At 50.0% G+C, this 15,938-nt stretch overlaps 1 protein-coding gene across 1 annotated transcript; it reads right to left on the bottom strand.

The window, feature by feature from the left end:
- Positions 1–970: 970 nt before the first annotated feature.
- On the bottom strand, positions 971–14,668 carry kcnk18 (potassium channel, subfamily K, member 18). Its single transcript, XM_030107177.1, has 3 exons — positions 14,440–14,668; positions 14,204–14,350; positions 971–1,861 (listed from the first exon to the last, which is right to left on the bottom strand). Exons 1-3 carry the CDS (start codon positions 14,666–14,668, stop codon positions 1,026–1,028), a joined length of 1,212 nt encoding a protein of 403 aa, XP_029963037.1. The 3' UTR covers positions 971–1,025.
- Between the last annotated feature and the right edge of the window lie 1,270 nt (positions 14,669–15,938).

Raw genomic sequence — 15,938 nt, 5'->3', positions numbered from 1 at the left:
GTAGGTTAATCATTAATAATAAAAATCACCTCCTCTGACTTTTTCTTTTTGTTTTACATTTGGCTTTGGCTGCACTGAACAGTAAATGCTACCACTGGGTACTGCTCAGCTGAATGAGCCAGTTTATACAGCTTCCATGACACAAGGGTCATTCTCACAAACTGATTTTAGAGCTAACCTCCGTAGAACGCCTTCAGTATTCTCAGTTCATGAAGACCTCTCAGACCGTCATGACGACCCGTCTTTATTACCTCTGGTTCCCTTCAGCTGTTAACCATCACAAGTCCATAAATGACCTGTCAGCATGAACCGGTGAGGCTGGGGGCTCGCGTCCAGCCTGCAGAGAAGCCCTCACGTGTCACACTGTCGCACTCAAACCATCCCTTTATTTGACTTTAAGTCTTCCTTTATCCAGAATTCATTTGTTTTCCAATTATTTATACTTTTTGACAACAACATTCAAAGAGCGATGTCATTCATTGTTTTCTCTAGTTTTCATGAACCATGCAACCGTAGAAACGGTACTGGGAGGCCTAACAGTTATGAGCCATCTATAAACGTAACTTGCAGACGTACAGTTCTTCATTTCTTTATTTCAGCTCTATTAGAATTCCTCTCTGACTTTCAATGTGGAGTTTTCATCTCCAAGCTGTTCATGAAAAGAAATGCTGACATGATCCAACATGTACATTTCAGCAGCCAGATGGAGGACCTCAACCCAGCACAACACTTGACCTCTGACCTTCAGTTTACACAGTCTGAACCCAGTTGTACCAGACATGTTGGCCTTCAGGAATCTGTCCTGATTCATCATCAGAGGAAACACAACCCACATTATCGATTTCTATACTGTGTCCAGGTAAGCACGACGAGAAACAACACCTTTCTTTTCTGGCTGAAAGTGTTTGGCACATGCACACTTTTCATTTTAATCATGCTTCTAACCAAACAAGCAGCAAACGGACGGCACTGCACAAGCTCCCACGGGACGCTGCGTCTCAGATCCAGCAGCGTTTCCCCTCGGCTCAGTTGTACGCCTCGCCTGTGAACGTCTCCACGTTCCCCCTGCTGATGAACTTGATGCACTGGCGGTAACAGCTCACAATCCGAGTCTGACCCAGCTTGAAAGCCATGGACATGATGGCCATGCCCACGATGATGAAGAGCGAGGTGATCATGAAGTAGTTGGGGTGTTTGGGCACGATGTCGCCGAAGCCGATGGTGGTGAGCGTGATGAAGCAGAAGTAGAAGGGGTCGAAGTCCTTGAATTCAGTTTCCCACAGCGGCAGAATCAACCCACCTAAACAAATATAGGCAAACACAATGAAAAGAATCAGTACGAAGGGAACGTCCAGCATCTCCATGCCGTCCCCCAACCCCGTGAAGTCCCAGATGGCATATCCTTTAGGCGGCGGCGGCAGGCGGTCCAGCTCCGGGCAGGAGATGGTCCTCAGCAGGGGGCTCTTCCTCACAAAGTTCTCCCTGGCCAGAATCTTCTCAAAGATCTCTTTGTTGTTCTGGAGGTGGATGGACTTGCTGCGGACGTCCGCCTGGCTGTGCAGCACCTGCCGGATGTCCATGGGCTCCCGGATCACCACGTCATGGCTGAAGACGAAGGTCCCGTCCTCCAGGGTCCGGTGGGTGGCGGCCGCCGCCCTCTCCTGAGACCTCCACGGCGACCAGGTGCGGGAGCGCAGCATTTTGAAGAGGGAATGAAGGCGGATGTAGGCTCGGGACATCACCAGAGCCAGGAAGTCTCCCACATCCAGAATTACCAGGAGCATGAGAGGGATGCCCACCATGGCGTACAGGACACACACCACCTTCCCGAGCAGCGTCACCGGGTAGATCTCCCCATAGCCTGCAACAGCAACACACAGGTTAGCGATCAGGGGGTTTCCACAACACAAAGGTCTTTCAGGCTTCATATGGCCATATGCAGTCATTCAGCCATCGTCTGGACCACGGGTCTTTCCTCCAGCTGTGGATGATCGATTTAGCTATTTATAGACAAAGGAGTGCTCCAAAGCGGCTCCAAAAAAGGTTGTAGACAAAAAGAAAAGGTTCATGCCGCAGTCTGTTTTCAAACCATTCCATCGGGTCTATGTCTTTGTGTTTTCAGTCTTTCGTTGCCTTCTAGAGAGGGTCTTCCACATGGCGACGCCACAACACACTGATTTCCTCAGGAAGGAAGCCAATAGCGTCGCAGTAGGTGTGTCTGATGGAAGGACAGAGGAAGAGAGGGCACACCCAGAGGTTTTCAGAGGTGAAGGAAATAGCCAAATAAAAGAGCTAAACAGCACAGTTTTTTAATCTGGTATCACTGAACATACTCTGTTCGTTAAACGACCTCAGTAATACTTGACTTGGTAGTGAATGGGTTCTTTAAAGAAAAAATAGCTATGTTTATATGAAGTCTCTGTGTTACTCGCGGTTGGATTAATGCAACCTGAAGCACAGAGTTATTTCTATTGTCGAGTTTTATGTTCAGCGAATGGAACAAAATAATGAGTTGACCGTGTCAGGCTGTCGTTGTCAGGTAAAGCTTCACACAAACACTTTGGCTCGGCGGTGTTTCGTGGAAGCGACGCTGACGGCCGTTATCCTCTCAGCAGCTCCGAGCACAGCGAGCCTTCAAACCTCCAGCTGCCTCCAGCTCGCTTCCTGCACCATGCAGAGCCTCCTCCTCCAGCGCCTCGTCTGCAGAGAGCTGTGCTTCCTGCTGCCGCTCAGCCATGAGCCATTCGAGGCAAAACCTTTCACAACTTCTAGAGTGTCTCAGCAATGTTCCTCCATGAAGTTCTCATCACATTCAACAGGGAGGAAATCATCAACAGTGACTAAAGTCTGTTCCCAGGGTTCAGGTGAAGTAGATTCTAGAATAGAACTAAAACAACACCTTCACTCATGAAGGAATACGAGGAGCCGCAAACCACAATGACAACTTTGTTAGCTTGGAAATGGTAGAGAGAAATTTCAAATTTCAAAAACTTGTCAAAGGAAAACCTGAGTCATGAGAAACCAACAGAAGACTGGCTTCAGGTGAGAAACGCCGACAGCCGGAGAGAAGAATTAAAGTCTCACAGACTGAAGCAACAAGTCGGAAAAAAAATAAATACGTCTGCAGCCAAAAGCACTCATTTAATATTGAGATCCAGGGCTGGGACCTCAGGCTGTGGAGTTTGCATGTTCTCCCTTCATGATGGAACCGACGGTGGATGTTTTTCTGTCTCTCTGAGTTCAGTCAGCCTCCTGGATTTCCACCTTAATGAGTCCGGTCGCTTCCTCTCTCATCCCTGCAGGATCCGGACTGTTTGATGATTACAATCCGATTAGAAGGAAATGCACATTATCAGGGAGTCATTGGAGCTGTTTGTGCTCGACTGATGGATTATTTCTCAAACGGACAGCGGGAGCTGCTCTCTAACACTTCTGATAGGGTCGAATATTGTTTTAGTGATTTGTTGAATCAGAAGAATTTGTTCCAGTTTGTTTTTTTTGATGTGAAACTTGAATTCTATCATTATTGACACTATAATTACACATGAAGAGGAGGAAGTCCAGTGAGAAAAAAGGCTGCAGGATAAATGATGAACAGAAACCCAAACCAGGCTGTAATCATGTCTGCAGAGCCCCCCAGGTGAAAGACCAGCCACCAAGAGGACCGGACGACTGGAGGGAAGCCGCCAAGCCAGCGGCAGTCCTGCTTCAACACAGAACTCCGTCCCGTCCGCTTCAAAATATTCCCTCAGATGAAAGACGAAAACCTTCACAGTTCCTCTGACAGCTAGCAGGGGCTAGCATTAGCAGGGTCGACCCAGTCACACTACAGAACCGTTCCAGACGTTCCTCCCTTTAGAGCTCAGTGTCAAGTCTTTACTGCAGACAGGCACTGTGAAAACCTCTTTCTTCAGTCTGAGGGTGTTCGTCAAACTCTTAATGCAGTTAATGACACAAAGTCCTGACTTCTGCTGTTTTCCTTGAACAAAGACAAGACGGGCCGAGCAGTGTGCTGAACAGAGACAGGAGCAGACAAGATGAAGCTCTGAGGATGAGGAGCAGCTGAACCATCAGTGTTCACACGGACACAGACGAAGCACAACAGCTGCTGCGTCGGTCCACAAGCGACAAAAACACAATCTGAACAGCCTCCACAGTCCCCAGACCAGCTGACACGTGGATCAGGACTCGGCTCCAGCAGAGGGACGTCAGAGGCTGCAGCGTTCAAGATCAGCCCAAAGGGACTCGACACGGCAGCCGGGACCGTCAGTCCACATCCAGGATCTACCCGGCCCAGCGGGGTCTACCTGGCCCAGCGGGGTCTACCCGGCCCAACGAGGTCTACCGGGCCCAACGAGGTCTACCCGGCCCAACGAGGTCTACCCGGCCCAGCGGGGTCTACCCGGCCCAACGAGGTCTACCCGGCCCAGAGGGGTCTACCGGGCCCAACGAGGTCTACCCGGCCCAACGAGGTCTACCCGGCCCAACGAGGTCTACCCGGCCCAACGGGGTCTACCCGGCCCAACGGGGTCTACCTGACCCAACGAGGTCTACCGGGCCCAACAGGGTCTACCCGACCCAACGAGGTCTACCGGGCCCAACGGGGTCTACCCGGCCCAATGGGGTCTACCCGGCTCAACGGGGTCTACCCGGCCCAACGAGGTCTACCTGGCCCAGTGGGGTCTACCTGGCCCAGCGGGGTCTACCGGGCCCAACGGGGTCTACCCGGCCCAACGGGTCTACCCGGCCCAACCAGGTCTACCTGGCCCAGCGGGGTCTACCGGGCCCAACGGGGTCTACCCGGCCCAACGGGGTCTACCCGGCCCAACGGGGTCTACCCGGCCCAGCGGGGTCTACCTGACCCAACGAGGTCTACCCAGCCCAACAGGATCTATCTGACCCAACGAGGTCTACCTGGCCCAGCGGGGTCTACCCTGCCCAACGAGGTCTACCTGGCCGAACAGGATCTACCCGGCCCAGCGGGGTCTACCTGGCCCAATGGGGTCTACCTGACCCAACGGGGTCTACCTGGCCCAGCCGGGTCTCCCCGGCCCAATGCGGTCTGACCCGGCCTACTGCCATCCCCTCCTCCAGGCCAAGGCCCTGGACCCTGACACAGCACGACATACCATCAAAACATTACACACTCTTTCCTCTGATGCTCGGTAAAAATGGCCCAAAACATGAATTTACTGCACATCATTTAAAGTCCCACTCCTATGAAAATCCTGTTTTGCATGTTGCTGACGCGTTCTGGCAGCAGTTTCCGATGCTTCAGGACATGTGTCGAGAAAACTACACTTAAAATTGCATTTCTGATTTTTTTCTGCATTCAAATCGCTGTGAACGAAAACCCGGCCAGAATCAATGCAGAATCAAAAAGACTGGCCTTGTTACGCCGTGTTACCAACGGGGGGCTTCTTAGTCCTCAGGCGCTAACGGGGCGGGGGAGGGTGCGGAGCGGCACTGACTCCGCCCACAACCCAGAGAGGCAACTTGCTAATGAGCTGCAGATCCGGAGGCCTGGAAAACGGCACAGGTTTAGTGATTTTTGGCTAAAACCTTCATAATCACAATTTAAACACTCATGAGATTGTTTTAAAACAGCTGCAACAACAGAGGACCGGAGAGGGACTTTAAAGTCTAATGAGGACATCTGTCTCTGCAGGGTCTTCAGAACCAAAGGCTGTGTTGCAGAAGAGTAATAACTGGTCCTCAATGACTGATCCAACACAGTAATAACACGTTTCCCTGCCCAGCTCTGACAGCAGCGCAGCACCATCAGGACTACTCATTCATTCTGAACGGTCTCGGTGAGGTCCATTCTCCATCAGCTGATCTGAAACAGCCTTTCACGTGCTTGAAGGAGTCTTTCCCTCCGTCGGCTTCAAGGTTTGAAACTTTGACATGATGGAAGTTGTTCTGAGACCTCTGAGGATCTGAGAAACACTCATGCTGACAGGGCTGTGGTCCCTCTGTGGTCCTGAAGAACCAGCACTCAGCTCTAAAGCCATGGGGCTGGACTTCAGCTCGATCAATAAAATGCATCCATTCACACACACTCACACAGCAGTGATCATCTGGAGCGACCAGGAGAGCGCTGGAGGAGAGTGAGGACTGGCGCCGGAGGTTTCACCTCCTCATGACCATTTCAGAGGAGTTCATAGAGGTCACCACACAGCCCGTCCTGATTTAGAGAAAGACGTTAAAAAGGGCTGTCATCAATCCGCCTGGATCCCTCTGCATCCCTCTGGGTCCCCCTGGGTCCCCCTGGGTCCCTCTGGGTCCCCCTGGGTCCCCCGGGTCCCTCTGGGTCCCTCTGGGTCTCCCTGGGTCCCTCTGGGTCCCTCTGGGTCCCCCTGGGTCCCCCTGGGTCCCTCTAGGTCCCTCTGGGTCCCCCCGGGTCCCTCTGGGTCCCCCCGGGTCCCCCCGGGTCCCTCTGGGTCCCTCTGGGTCCCCCCGGGTCCCCCCGGGTCCCCCCGGGTCCCTCTGGGTCCCTCGTGGCCCTGTGACGGTCACTTCAGTCCTGAGTGAAAGAGAACTGCCGCGGCTCCCTGCAGCTGTTGCTCCGGTGGATCTTCTGCTCGTCACCGTTGTTGGACCAAGCATCCGGTGAGCCGTGTCCTCAGTGGACGGACCGAGCGTGACAGAGACAGGTCTGCTGTGGACATGTCTTCATGTTGGCACAGAGCTGGTGGGTTCTGTGTATTTATGACAAGTCCCTGGTTGTAACATCCTGAGCCGATCTCACGCTTTAAACAGCTGTTCGTTCTAAAATTAACAACAAATTTAAATTGTTTTCCCCTTTTGAGACTGAACTTTGGTAACTGTCCTCTTCAAGGTGCTGCCCCAAAATTATTAATTAATAAAGCACAGATTTATTTAATTCACATGTATACACTTCTCTCAGTTCATTTTCTGTAATTTACCCATTTTCCAGTAAAGTGGACATCTTGGGCAGTGTTGACTGGTCACTGAGACGTCAGCTGTCACTGAGTTGATGGTTACATTGCTCTTCATTCCCATCTGACATTGTTAACCAAACGACAATTTATTCTGTTTTTTATACATTTCTTTTGTGTCTCACTCTAAGCAGTTTATTACTTTGTAAGTGGTTGTTATTAGTGATTTGCAGTAAATGATCTGCAATTATGAATCAGTTATTGATAATTTACTCAAATTAACAATTTAAACAAATTACTTAAAGTGATCAGTTACCTTTGGTAATCAATATTTTTGTGAGCTACTGCCAGAGTTGGGGTCCGTTGCTCAAAGAAGTAAAGAGTTACCCGTTACTTGTTACTTTTGAAAAAAGTAGTGCCTTACACTACTTGATTACTCCATGGAAATAGTAAAGAAGTTACACTACTCATTACTGCATAGTGCTCCGTGGAAGGATACACCAGGAACACAGCGGCTGAGTCTATGCTTCTACCACTGTGCTCCCTTATATCCTTTCGCGGAGCGCTGCCATGCGCAGGTCTGTGTATCAACACGTTATTTTAACTTGAAAAGAAAACACGTCTTTTAAAATGTTTTATCACCATTGGGATTTACTTCACGTGCTGATACGCCGTCCCCTGGACCACTGGAAGGAGGATTTTGTCCACTTTCGTCAGTCTGGCTCTGATTGACTTCCAGCTAAACTTCGAGCTAAGCTAACTACAATGCTAACAGCTGGGATCCAGCCACTGGACCAGAGACACAACAAAGGTATTTATGAGCTTGTCTAACTTTGTCAATGACAGGGAAAGGGCGTGGGTCAAAAATTTTTGGAGTGTTCCTTTAAAAGGGGCATTTACAGTAGGAGGGAGTGCAGTGTTGTCAGTGGGGCACAGATTCATATAAGGCAACCAATTTTACCTTCATGGTTCCATCAGCCCTGACCTGGAAGAGAGAGCCAGTAGCTGCTCGTATGACCACCGTTCATCTACTGGTGGTAATAAAAAGAACTCCGCTTAAATAATAATATTTTGGTTGCTCTATTTGCAGTCATTGTAAAAGTAACGATCGTAGCGTTTCATTTGTAACGCTAGTTTAACTACCAATCTAGGAGGAGTAGTGCTGTTACACTACTTGTTCCCATAAAAAGTAATTTAACTACTTGTAACGTTCGTTACTTGTCGTTACACTGTAAAGAATTTCACTGTAAAAAGCACAGTAAAATCCTGGCAGCAGGGACGCCAGTAATTTACTGGGGTTTTTTTACAATGCACCTACTGTAATTTATTTTCACTGTATAGTACTGTATTCTGAATTACAGCATATTAAAGTAGGATAACAGTGAGTGGTGTGGTAATTTTACAGTGCATGTACTGTTATTTATTTTATCAGTATACTACTGTATTTTGGATTACAGTGGATGACAGTAGGATAACTGTGTTATGGTCATTTTACAGTATACAACCAGTTTTTTCACAAAGGATAATAAATCTGCTATTTTACATTTAATTTTGACGAATCCCCACAAATTAAAAAAGTAGTTTATAACATCATACAGAGCTTTTGAAATTCCGGACTGAACAGCAAGTCAATCTGGACCGATGTCCATCCAACCTCATGTTTATCACCACAGCAGGGAACATCCACAAGTCCTACTATTAGCACCGAAGACATGACTTTTCTTTTAATTTACTTAAATTGTGTAGCTTCTAGTGCTTGTGCTTCTACCAGCAGATCACAAACGCATCCAAACAACTGAAGAAACGTAGCAGGTTAAAGGTATGCTGGAGGATTCTCCGCCGATTTCGTACAACATGGCCGATTTGCCATTTTTGGAGCACTGCCGGGCTTGTGGCCGCCGGCCCGGAATAGACCGGGACCCCATCGGCCCGGAACACACCAGCCGTTCGGGAAACCTCCTGATGGCCACCCCGCCCCTGTTCGGAGGTGTTCGCGAGGGGAACAAGCCGCTTCTGCGATGGTCGCTCCCGCTGCATGTCACTTCCTAAACAATGTTCTGCGCATGCGCGGCTCGAGACAAGCGCGCACAGAGGCGGCGACTCCACATGACACGTCATCACGCAAACGCGTTCCCACATTGATTGGCGTTACGACTGCCCAATCGTAAGTTGGAACCATACAATTCTGATTGGTTCTAAGGATCCTCCAGTATACCTTTAAGCTAGCGGAGGAGACGGAGGAGAGCATAGAGTGAACAATGCAACGACCTCTCACTCTGATGCTGTTTTCAAGAAACAAGAACTGACAGAGTACAGAGCGCTCACTCTAACACTGTTTCCCACAATAATCCTAAGTGAACTGATTTAATGTTGGTAAGATGTTGTTGTCAATCCTTCCTGAACTCTGAACTGGAATAAAAATCACATCAGACCTTTAAGTAGTAAGTCTGAGAACCCAGGTATAAAACACAGGAGAATCTATATTCCATAGCATTGCTGTACTTTAATACAAACCCTCAGCAGACTGTATAATACTAATAACATTTACAACATTTGTACTACAAAAAGAAAAGGTATTCCATTATCTATTTGGAAGACATTATCCATAATAAAATCCTCAATGAAGGATTTTACTAATGAGCATAAATTCAGACACTGCATTAAAATAACATCAAGAACAGTGAAACAGAACAGTCCAGCTGGTGAACAAGTCTTTTGTACATGTAGATGTGAACAATAACAAGTGGAGAAAGGGAAGAGAAGGAGAAAGACAGTGGACAGTGAGAGGACTGGACTGCAGCACTTGGCTGGCGTCCTCCATCACTGAGGACTTGTGCCTGTAAAACAAACAGACATTTAGCAACACAACGTCGCTGGTAAAATACAAAAATGTGAAAGAGAACAGTGGAGGGAGGGAAAGAAGTAAAAGTATGAGGGGACAGAAAAGGGCCAGAGCAATAAAATGTTCAAGGGAGAGAGAAAATAAAAAGTGTGAAGAAGACAGAACAGCAAGAGACAAAGGAGAGAGAGAGAGAGAGAGAGAGAGGTTAGTCTGCTGTTAGGGTTTAGGGAGGGAGGTTTCCTCTGACTGGGGCTCAGTTACAGAGCTTTCTTTGCCAATTTGAGCAGCCTGACCAGGTGAAACAGACCTGTTGAAACAGGCTATTATTTATATTATTATTATTATTTATATTTAACGTCAACTGTTCAATAATCATGCAGACAAATAATCCTGGACACTGACAGTAGTTTGAGATTAAAAATAAGTTTACCTCTTTGGTTGAAGTCCACATGGAGAGCTTGAATGATGAGTCAGCTGTGCTGTCCAAAGTCAGGTTCAGGAATATCCTGTCACCTCGTCTCACTCAAAAATGACTGGAGTGATGTGAAAAGTTTGATGAATAATGTGTCATCCAAACAGAAACATAAGTCCACAATTATCCGTAAGATGCTGATGGATAGTGACAAGACTTGTGAAGGAATATGGCGCCCATCTCCACCGCTTGACAGAAAATACTGTTTTATACTGGTAAATTACAGTTATCTACTGTTATTGTTAACTGACTGATTTTACTGTTAATTTACATGCTGTGGATGGATATTTAACAGTACTTTACATTTATAATAAAAAACAGTGAGATACTGTTGTAAATTCACCATAAATTTACAGACATTTGTTACAGTGATACCCAACTCCGGCTACTACTGATTACCAAACGTAAACCCAGACACCGTCAACCGTCCAAATAAAGAATGAAGCTTGCTTGCGTCTTTTAATCGTTTATCTCAATGCGTACGATGTGTGCTCAAGCCTGATGGAAGTTGTGTAATGCTTCTTAATAGAAAGTCAAGATCCATTTATTGACCGATCAATATGTATACAAGAACCAGCTCATCCGTTATTGATTAGACAGCAGTCCTTCCCAGCAGCCTCATGTCAAATTCACTTGCTCTGCTGTGATGGGTCCCAGTCCGGTCCCATTCGACCGGACCCGACCCGACTGGACCCGACCCGACCGGACCCGACCCGACCGGACCCGACCCGACTGGACCCGACCCGACCGGACCCGACCCGATCCGACCCGACTGCAAGCTCAAGTTTGAGTTCAGCAGTTTGAAAGCCTCTGAAAACAAATGTGTGTGCCTGTTTATGGTTTCGTAAAGTCCGTGTGTAAGTGTGAACGTGTGCTTCCTGATGGGTCGGTCAGGAGTGTCCCACTGCACACCCTGCTGGGCATCCTGGAGTTCAGCAGGTCAGCAAAGCCCTGACCGATCACTGCATTTAAAGAAAGCATGACTGATCAGCAGAGCAGAGGGCAGGTCCAGTCTGCAGGAAACAAGGGAGTGGCCGAGGAGGCGGCAGCTGATGGAGGTTTAAACCAATTACATCTCTACCGCTGCACGAAGGAGTGGAGAGAGAGAGAGAGACAGAGAGAGAGAGAGAGAGAGACAGAGAGACAGAGAGAGAGAGAGAGAGAGACAGAGAGAGAGAGAGACAGAGAGACAGAGAGAGAGAGAGAGAGAGACAGAGAGAGAGAGAGACAGAGAGCCATCTGAACTTAACTGAGCATGACACAGATAACTGGAGGAGGGAGCTCCTTCCCCAGGTGGAGGTCTTCATCAGGACTGATGGAGGAGGGATGGACAGACGGTCCAGAGGTCTTTGGTCTAAGTGCAGGTCCTGAGGTCGGTCCAGGACTCTCTGACCTGGTCGGGGGGAGGCTCCACGGTTGGACCAGATAGTAGATCTGTGGTTGGTCTGGAGAGACTTGGAGTCCAACCCGAAGAGCTGGACGGAGAGGGAGGGGACAAGAGGAGCCAGGGGACCGCTCTGGAGAACCGACTGAGAGGCCTCTTCCACTGGCCCATGGCGTACCTGTGCCATACTGTTGGTACTTTCAGGGGTCAGGGGTCAGCAGGGTCCCAGACACACAGACACACTGTGTCCTACTGTTGAAACACACACCTCATTCCGAGGTATCTGTTAGATATTAACAGAATGGACCAGGAACACCTGATGAGAGCTGCTCCTGACTGTCTGGACCTCAGCCCCCCCCCCCCCCCCACCCCCCCCCACCCCCCCCCCCCCCACACACACACACACACACACACACACACACACACACACACACACACACACAGCAGTGCTCAAAGCCTAGGAGACACAACAATCACAGTTACAAAAAGATGACTTTCATCAGTGTGTACTCTCTTACTCTCTTACAAGTACATGTAATGAGCTGCAGAGTGCTGAGGCCAGGCAGCGCTTTTACTGCCCGACAACGTCAATACACAGTCATTAGCACCAAACCGAAGGAAACCCGCAGGAACAGACTCTGGACTGATCAGAATAAAAGCCAGTGATCTCTCAGAGGAGGCGTCCGGTCTTTTATGGTCTGTGCTGGTGTGTTTAGAGTCATTCTGGTGTTCTGGTGTCTGGCTTCAGGGCGTCACACAACTCCTGTTCACTGTGTGTCAACAAGCCGTCTGAGAAGCTCACAGAAAAACGCAGCCTGATGCTGCGTTCACACCGGACGCGTCGCGGGCGTCGTCAACACCTGGGACGCCTCGAAGCTGACGCTTGTGACGAGTCGAGCACGACGCTGACACCGGGTGGTCACAAAGCTCGCGACGCTCTTGATGCACGTCAGTTAATTGGCGCGCAGGAGGCTGATTTCTGTTTCCAGCTATGGCGGATCGTCAGGAGAGTGGCTCGGCTTTATTTATTAAATAAAGCTAGACCGCGTCGTCGTCGGAAAAGTGGCTATTGGCTGCTCTGCTCCTCTCTGCTCTGACTGCAGCAGGGGGCGCCGCTGAGACTGACCGCTGTGAGAGCTTTGGGACGGGGGAGGGGCTCACGGCACCCGCTGCTCATTGAGGACAGCAGCGAGACGTCCTGTCACGTCTCCAGAGCACCAGGAAAGGTCGCTAGATCTGTCGCTAGTCGCTTTTGCCAAAAAAACGTCGCCAAGAGGCTTTGGAAAGTCGCCAGATTTAGCGAGAAAGTCGTCAAGTTAGCAACACTGGCTGGTTGGCCCGCATCGGTGCTCGGATCACTCGTAGTGACGTAGCACCGGAGGGATCGTCTCTGATTGGTTGACGCTCAGCGGCAGCGCGTCGAAAGTTCAGTTTTCCCAACTCTCAAAAAGTGACGCTCACGACGCTCCTGACGCCGGGGACGCGCGTCGACGCTCGAAACGCTCGAAAAGCGACGCTCATGACGCTCCTGACGCGCCGCCCCGCCGCCCGCCGCTCCACGACGCTCGTCCACCATAGACTTTGCATAGAAAAGCGCCGCTCACGACGCTTGTGACGCGTCCGGTGTGAACGCACCATGAGTAACGCTCGTCCAACAGATTCAAGTCTGTTCACAAAAAACTCATCATTTTAAAGAAAAACCTGAGCAGAAGCAACAGAATGAAATCTGAAGTTGAGCTGTGGCTGGCTTCACACAGCGTCTCATCCAATCAGAGGCTGTGGGGGCGGGGCTAAAACAGCACAGGTGAACCATAACAGAAAAGAGCGAACTCCGAGGATTCTCCTGGACCGCATCATGAACCAAGACTCTCCATCAGGCAGCGCTGCGCCAAAATGTTAGAATGAAGACAAGAATTCTATTTTCTAAAACTAAGATGACAGAAACATGTCAAATCAAGCAGCAGTTTGATTTTCATTTATAAACTCCACGTCTTTATTTAGTCTGGCACACGTGACAGAACACAGAGCTGCAGATTAACATCCTGGACATAACCGACCTTTCTCCAGGAACAGACCCAGACCCACCAGTCTTAAACCAGACTTCAACCAGAGTCTTAAACCAGACTTCAACCAGTCTTAAACCAGACTTCAACCAGTCTTAAACCAGACTTCAACCAGTCTTAAACCAGACTTCAACCAGAGTCTTAAACCAGACCTTATTCAGTCTTGAACCGGTCTTAAACCAGACTTCAGCCAGTTTCAAACTGAGGAGTAAATGGTTTTAGTGCCTTGGCTCTGGATTTGAACTCATTTATTTACATTACTCAACCAGAAAAGCCACTCATGCCCTGGCCCCTATTTGTGTCAAAGAAAAAGAAGAAATAATTTTGGGAACCTCGAACAACTTGGACTTTTTACTACCTGTAGAGAAGTCGAGAAATTCAGCTCTTCTGAAATCATTTCTGAGTTTTGTTTGCAACTCCACATAATTCATCTCAATTAATATTTGGATGGCTGGTTCCCTGAGTCCCCCCCCCCCCCGTCCCCCGTCCCCTGTCCCCCCCTCGTCCCCCGTCCGGTGTCTGCACGGCCCCGCAGCTTACCGACAGTGGTGAAAACCGTGCAGCAGAAGAACATGGAGCCCAGGAAGTCCCATCTCTTGGGGCTCTGGAACCAGATGGACCTGAACTCCGTCCTCATCTTTCTCGCCACCTCCTCCACGATGTCCTGGTGCTTGTAGGACACGTTACCTGCAGACCGGGAGGAGGCAGTGTGACCGGACCGGACCGGACCGGACCGGACCGGACCGGACCCGGGCGGGGTGAGGAGGGGCACTCACTGGTCAGGTTCTGCACGGTGTCCACCAGCCGGTTCACGAAGTCATAGTAGTCCTGCTGCACCGGGGACGGGCTCCGGCCCTCGATCTGCTTGAAGATGAGCGCGCCGAGCGCGGCGTAGGCGACCAGCGACAGGCAGAGCAGCAGGTGAGGGAACAGCTTCCACAGGCGGCCCGCGCACTTCCTGGACTCGTCCTTGGCGCTCAGGCGCCTCTTCACAGCCACAGACATGTCGGCGTCCTCGCTCTCCCGCTCCTTCCAGTCCGTGTGGAGGATGGCCGAGCGCCGCTGCGCAGAGTCTGAGCTGCCGGCTGCAGGCGGTAAACACGCCACACCGTCATCCTCTCATGCTCTCATCCCTCAGCCTCTCACCGAGCCTCCGGGGAGCGCGCTCATTACCGACTCCGGCGCTATTACTCCTCTGTGAGCCTGCTGAGGTCACGACAGCCTCCATAAACATGAGCAGCAGTCAATTATCAGGCTGCTGCTTCCCTTTATTTATTCTGCCTCGCTCTCCAAACAGACCACAGATCACTCCACATTCCTCTCAGAGGTTTCTACCGATCATCTCCCTGGACCAGTCGCTCCACAATTACTGCAGTAGTGCCTTCTCAATGCATCCAGAATCAAAAAACCCCCAAAAATAAAAGAAGCAAAAGAAAACAAAAGCAGAACCAACCTGTCTGTAGGCGTTTCCAGCAGTGTTCAGAGTCTCTAAATAACCCACCCACTGCTGGCCTGAGCCTCACGCCCACCAGAGCAATTATTCCCCTTTAATCTGTGAAAACAAAATAGCCCCGGCCCCGTCGGGGCGACAGGTGCTGCGGCCGGCCCGCGGCTATATTTGGTGGGAAATGTGGACCGGTCGAGTCTCAGGGACAACTGTGGCCTCGCTCAGGGAGACGGGAATCACACTGACGCAGGAGCGACTCTCATCTTCAGTTTGAGACGCAGGTCTTCATGTTGCCATGAGAGACGTTCTAATAACAGTGAGATCAAACCAGCAACAGCAGGAGCGGCTGAAACGGCTCGGCTCGCCACACCTGCCGCTGTGCTGCGACGCGTTCAGTGGAGGACAGAGGACAGTCAACGTCAGCGCTGTGACCTGCCCTGGGGATGTCCTGAGGACATTCTGGGGACAGCAGGGGGACATTTGAGGACGCCATGAGGACATTCTGGGGACACCATGGGAATGTAATCAAGATGTTCTGAAGAGGCCATGAGAAGATCCTGAAGATGTTGTGAGGACATCCTGAAGACACCATGAGGACATCCTGAAGACACCATGAGGACATCCTAAAGACGCCATGAGAACATCCTGAAGACGCCATGAGGACATCCTGAAGACGCCATGAGGACATCCTGAAGACGCCATGAGGACATCCTGAAGACACCATGAGGACATCCTGAAGACACCATGAGGACATCCTAAAGACGCCATGAGAACATCCTGAAGACGCCATGAGGACATCCTGAAGACGCCATGAGGACATCCTGAAGA

Source organism: Salarias fasciatus, chromosome 13, assembly GCF_902148845.1.
Source record: "Salarias fasciatus chromosome 13, fSalaFa1.1, whole genome shotgun sequence".
In the NCBI taxonomy this organism is placed as follows: Eukaryota; Metazoa; Chordata; class Actinopteri; order Blenniiformes; family Blenniidae; genus Salarias; species Salarias fasciatus.
Note: the sequence above shows the minus strand (reverse complement) of the source record. Positions and strands in the feature narration are given on the sequence as shown.

Excerpts from the sequence above, each read along its gene's own strand:
- kcnk18 (XM_030107177.1), bottom strand. The coding sequence starts at position 14,668 with ATGTCTGTGGCTGTGAAGAGGCGCCTGAGCGCCAAGGACGAGTCCAGG. Across the intron at positions 14,351-14,439 it reads CACCGTGCAGAACCTGACCA|GTAACGTGTCCTACAAGCAC; the intron begins GTGAGTGCCCCT and ends CCCGGTCTGCAG. Across the intron at positions 1,862-14,203 it reads CACGGTTTTCACCACTGTCG|GCTATGGGGAGATCTACCCG; the intron begins GTAAGCTGCGGG and ends TTGCTGTTGCAG.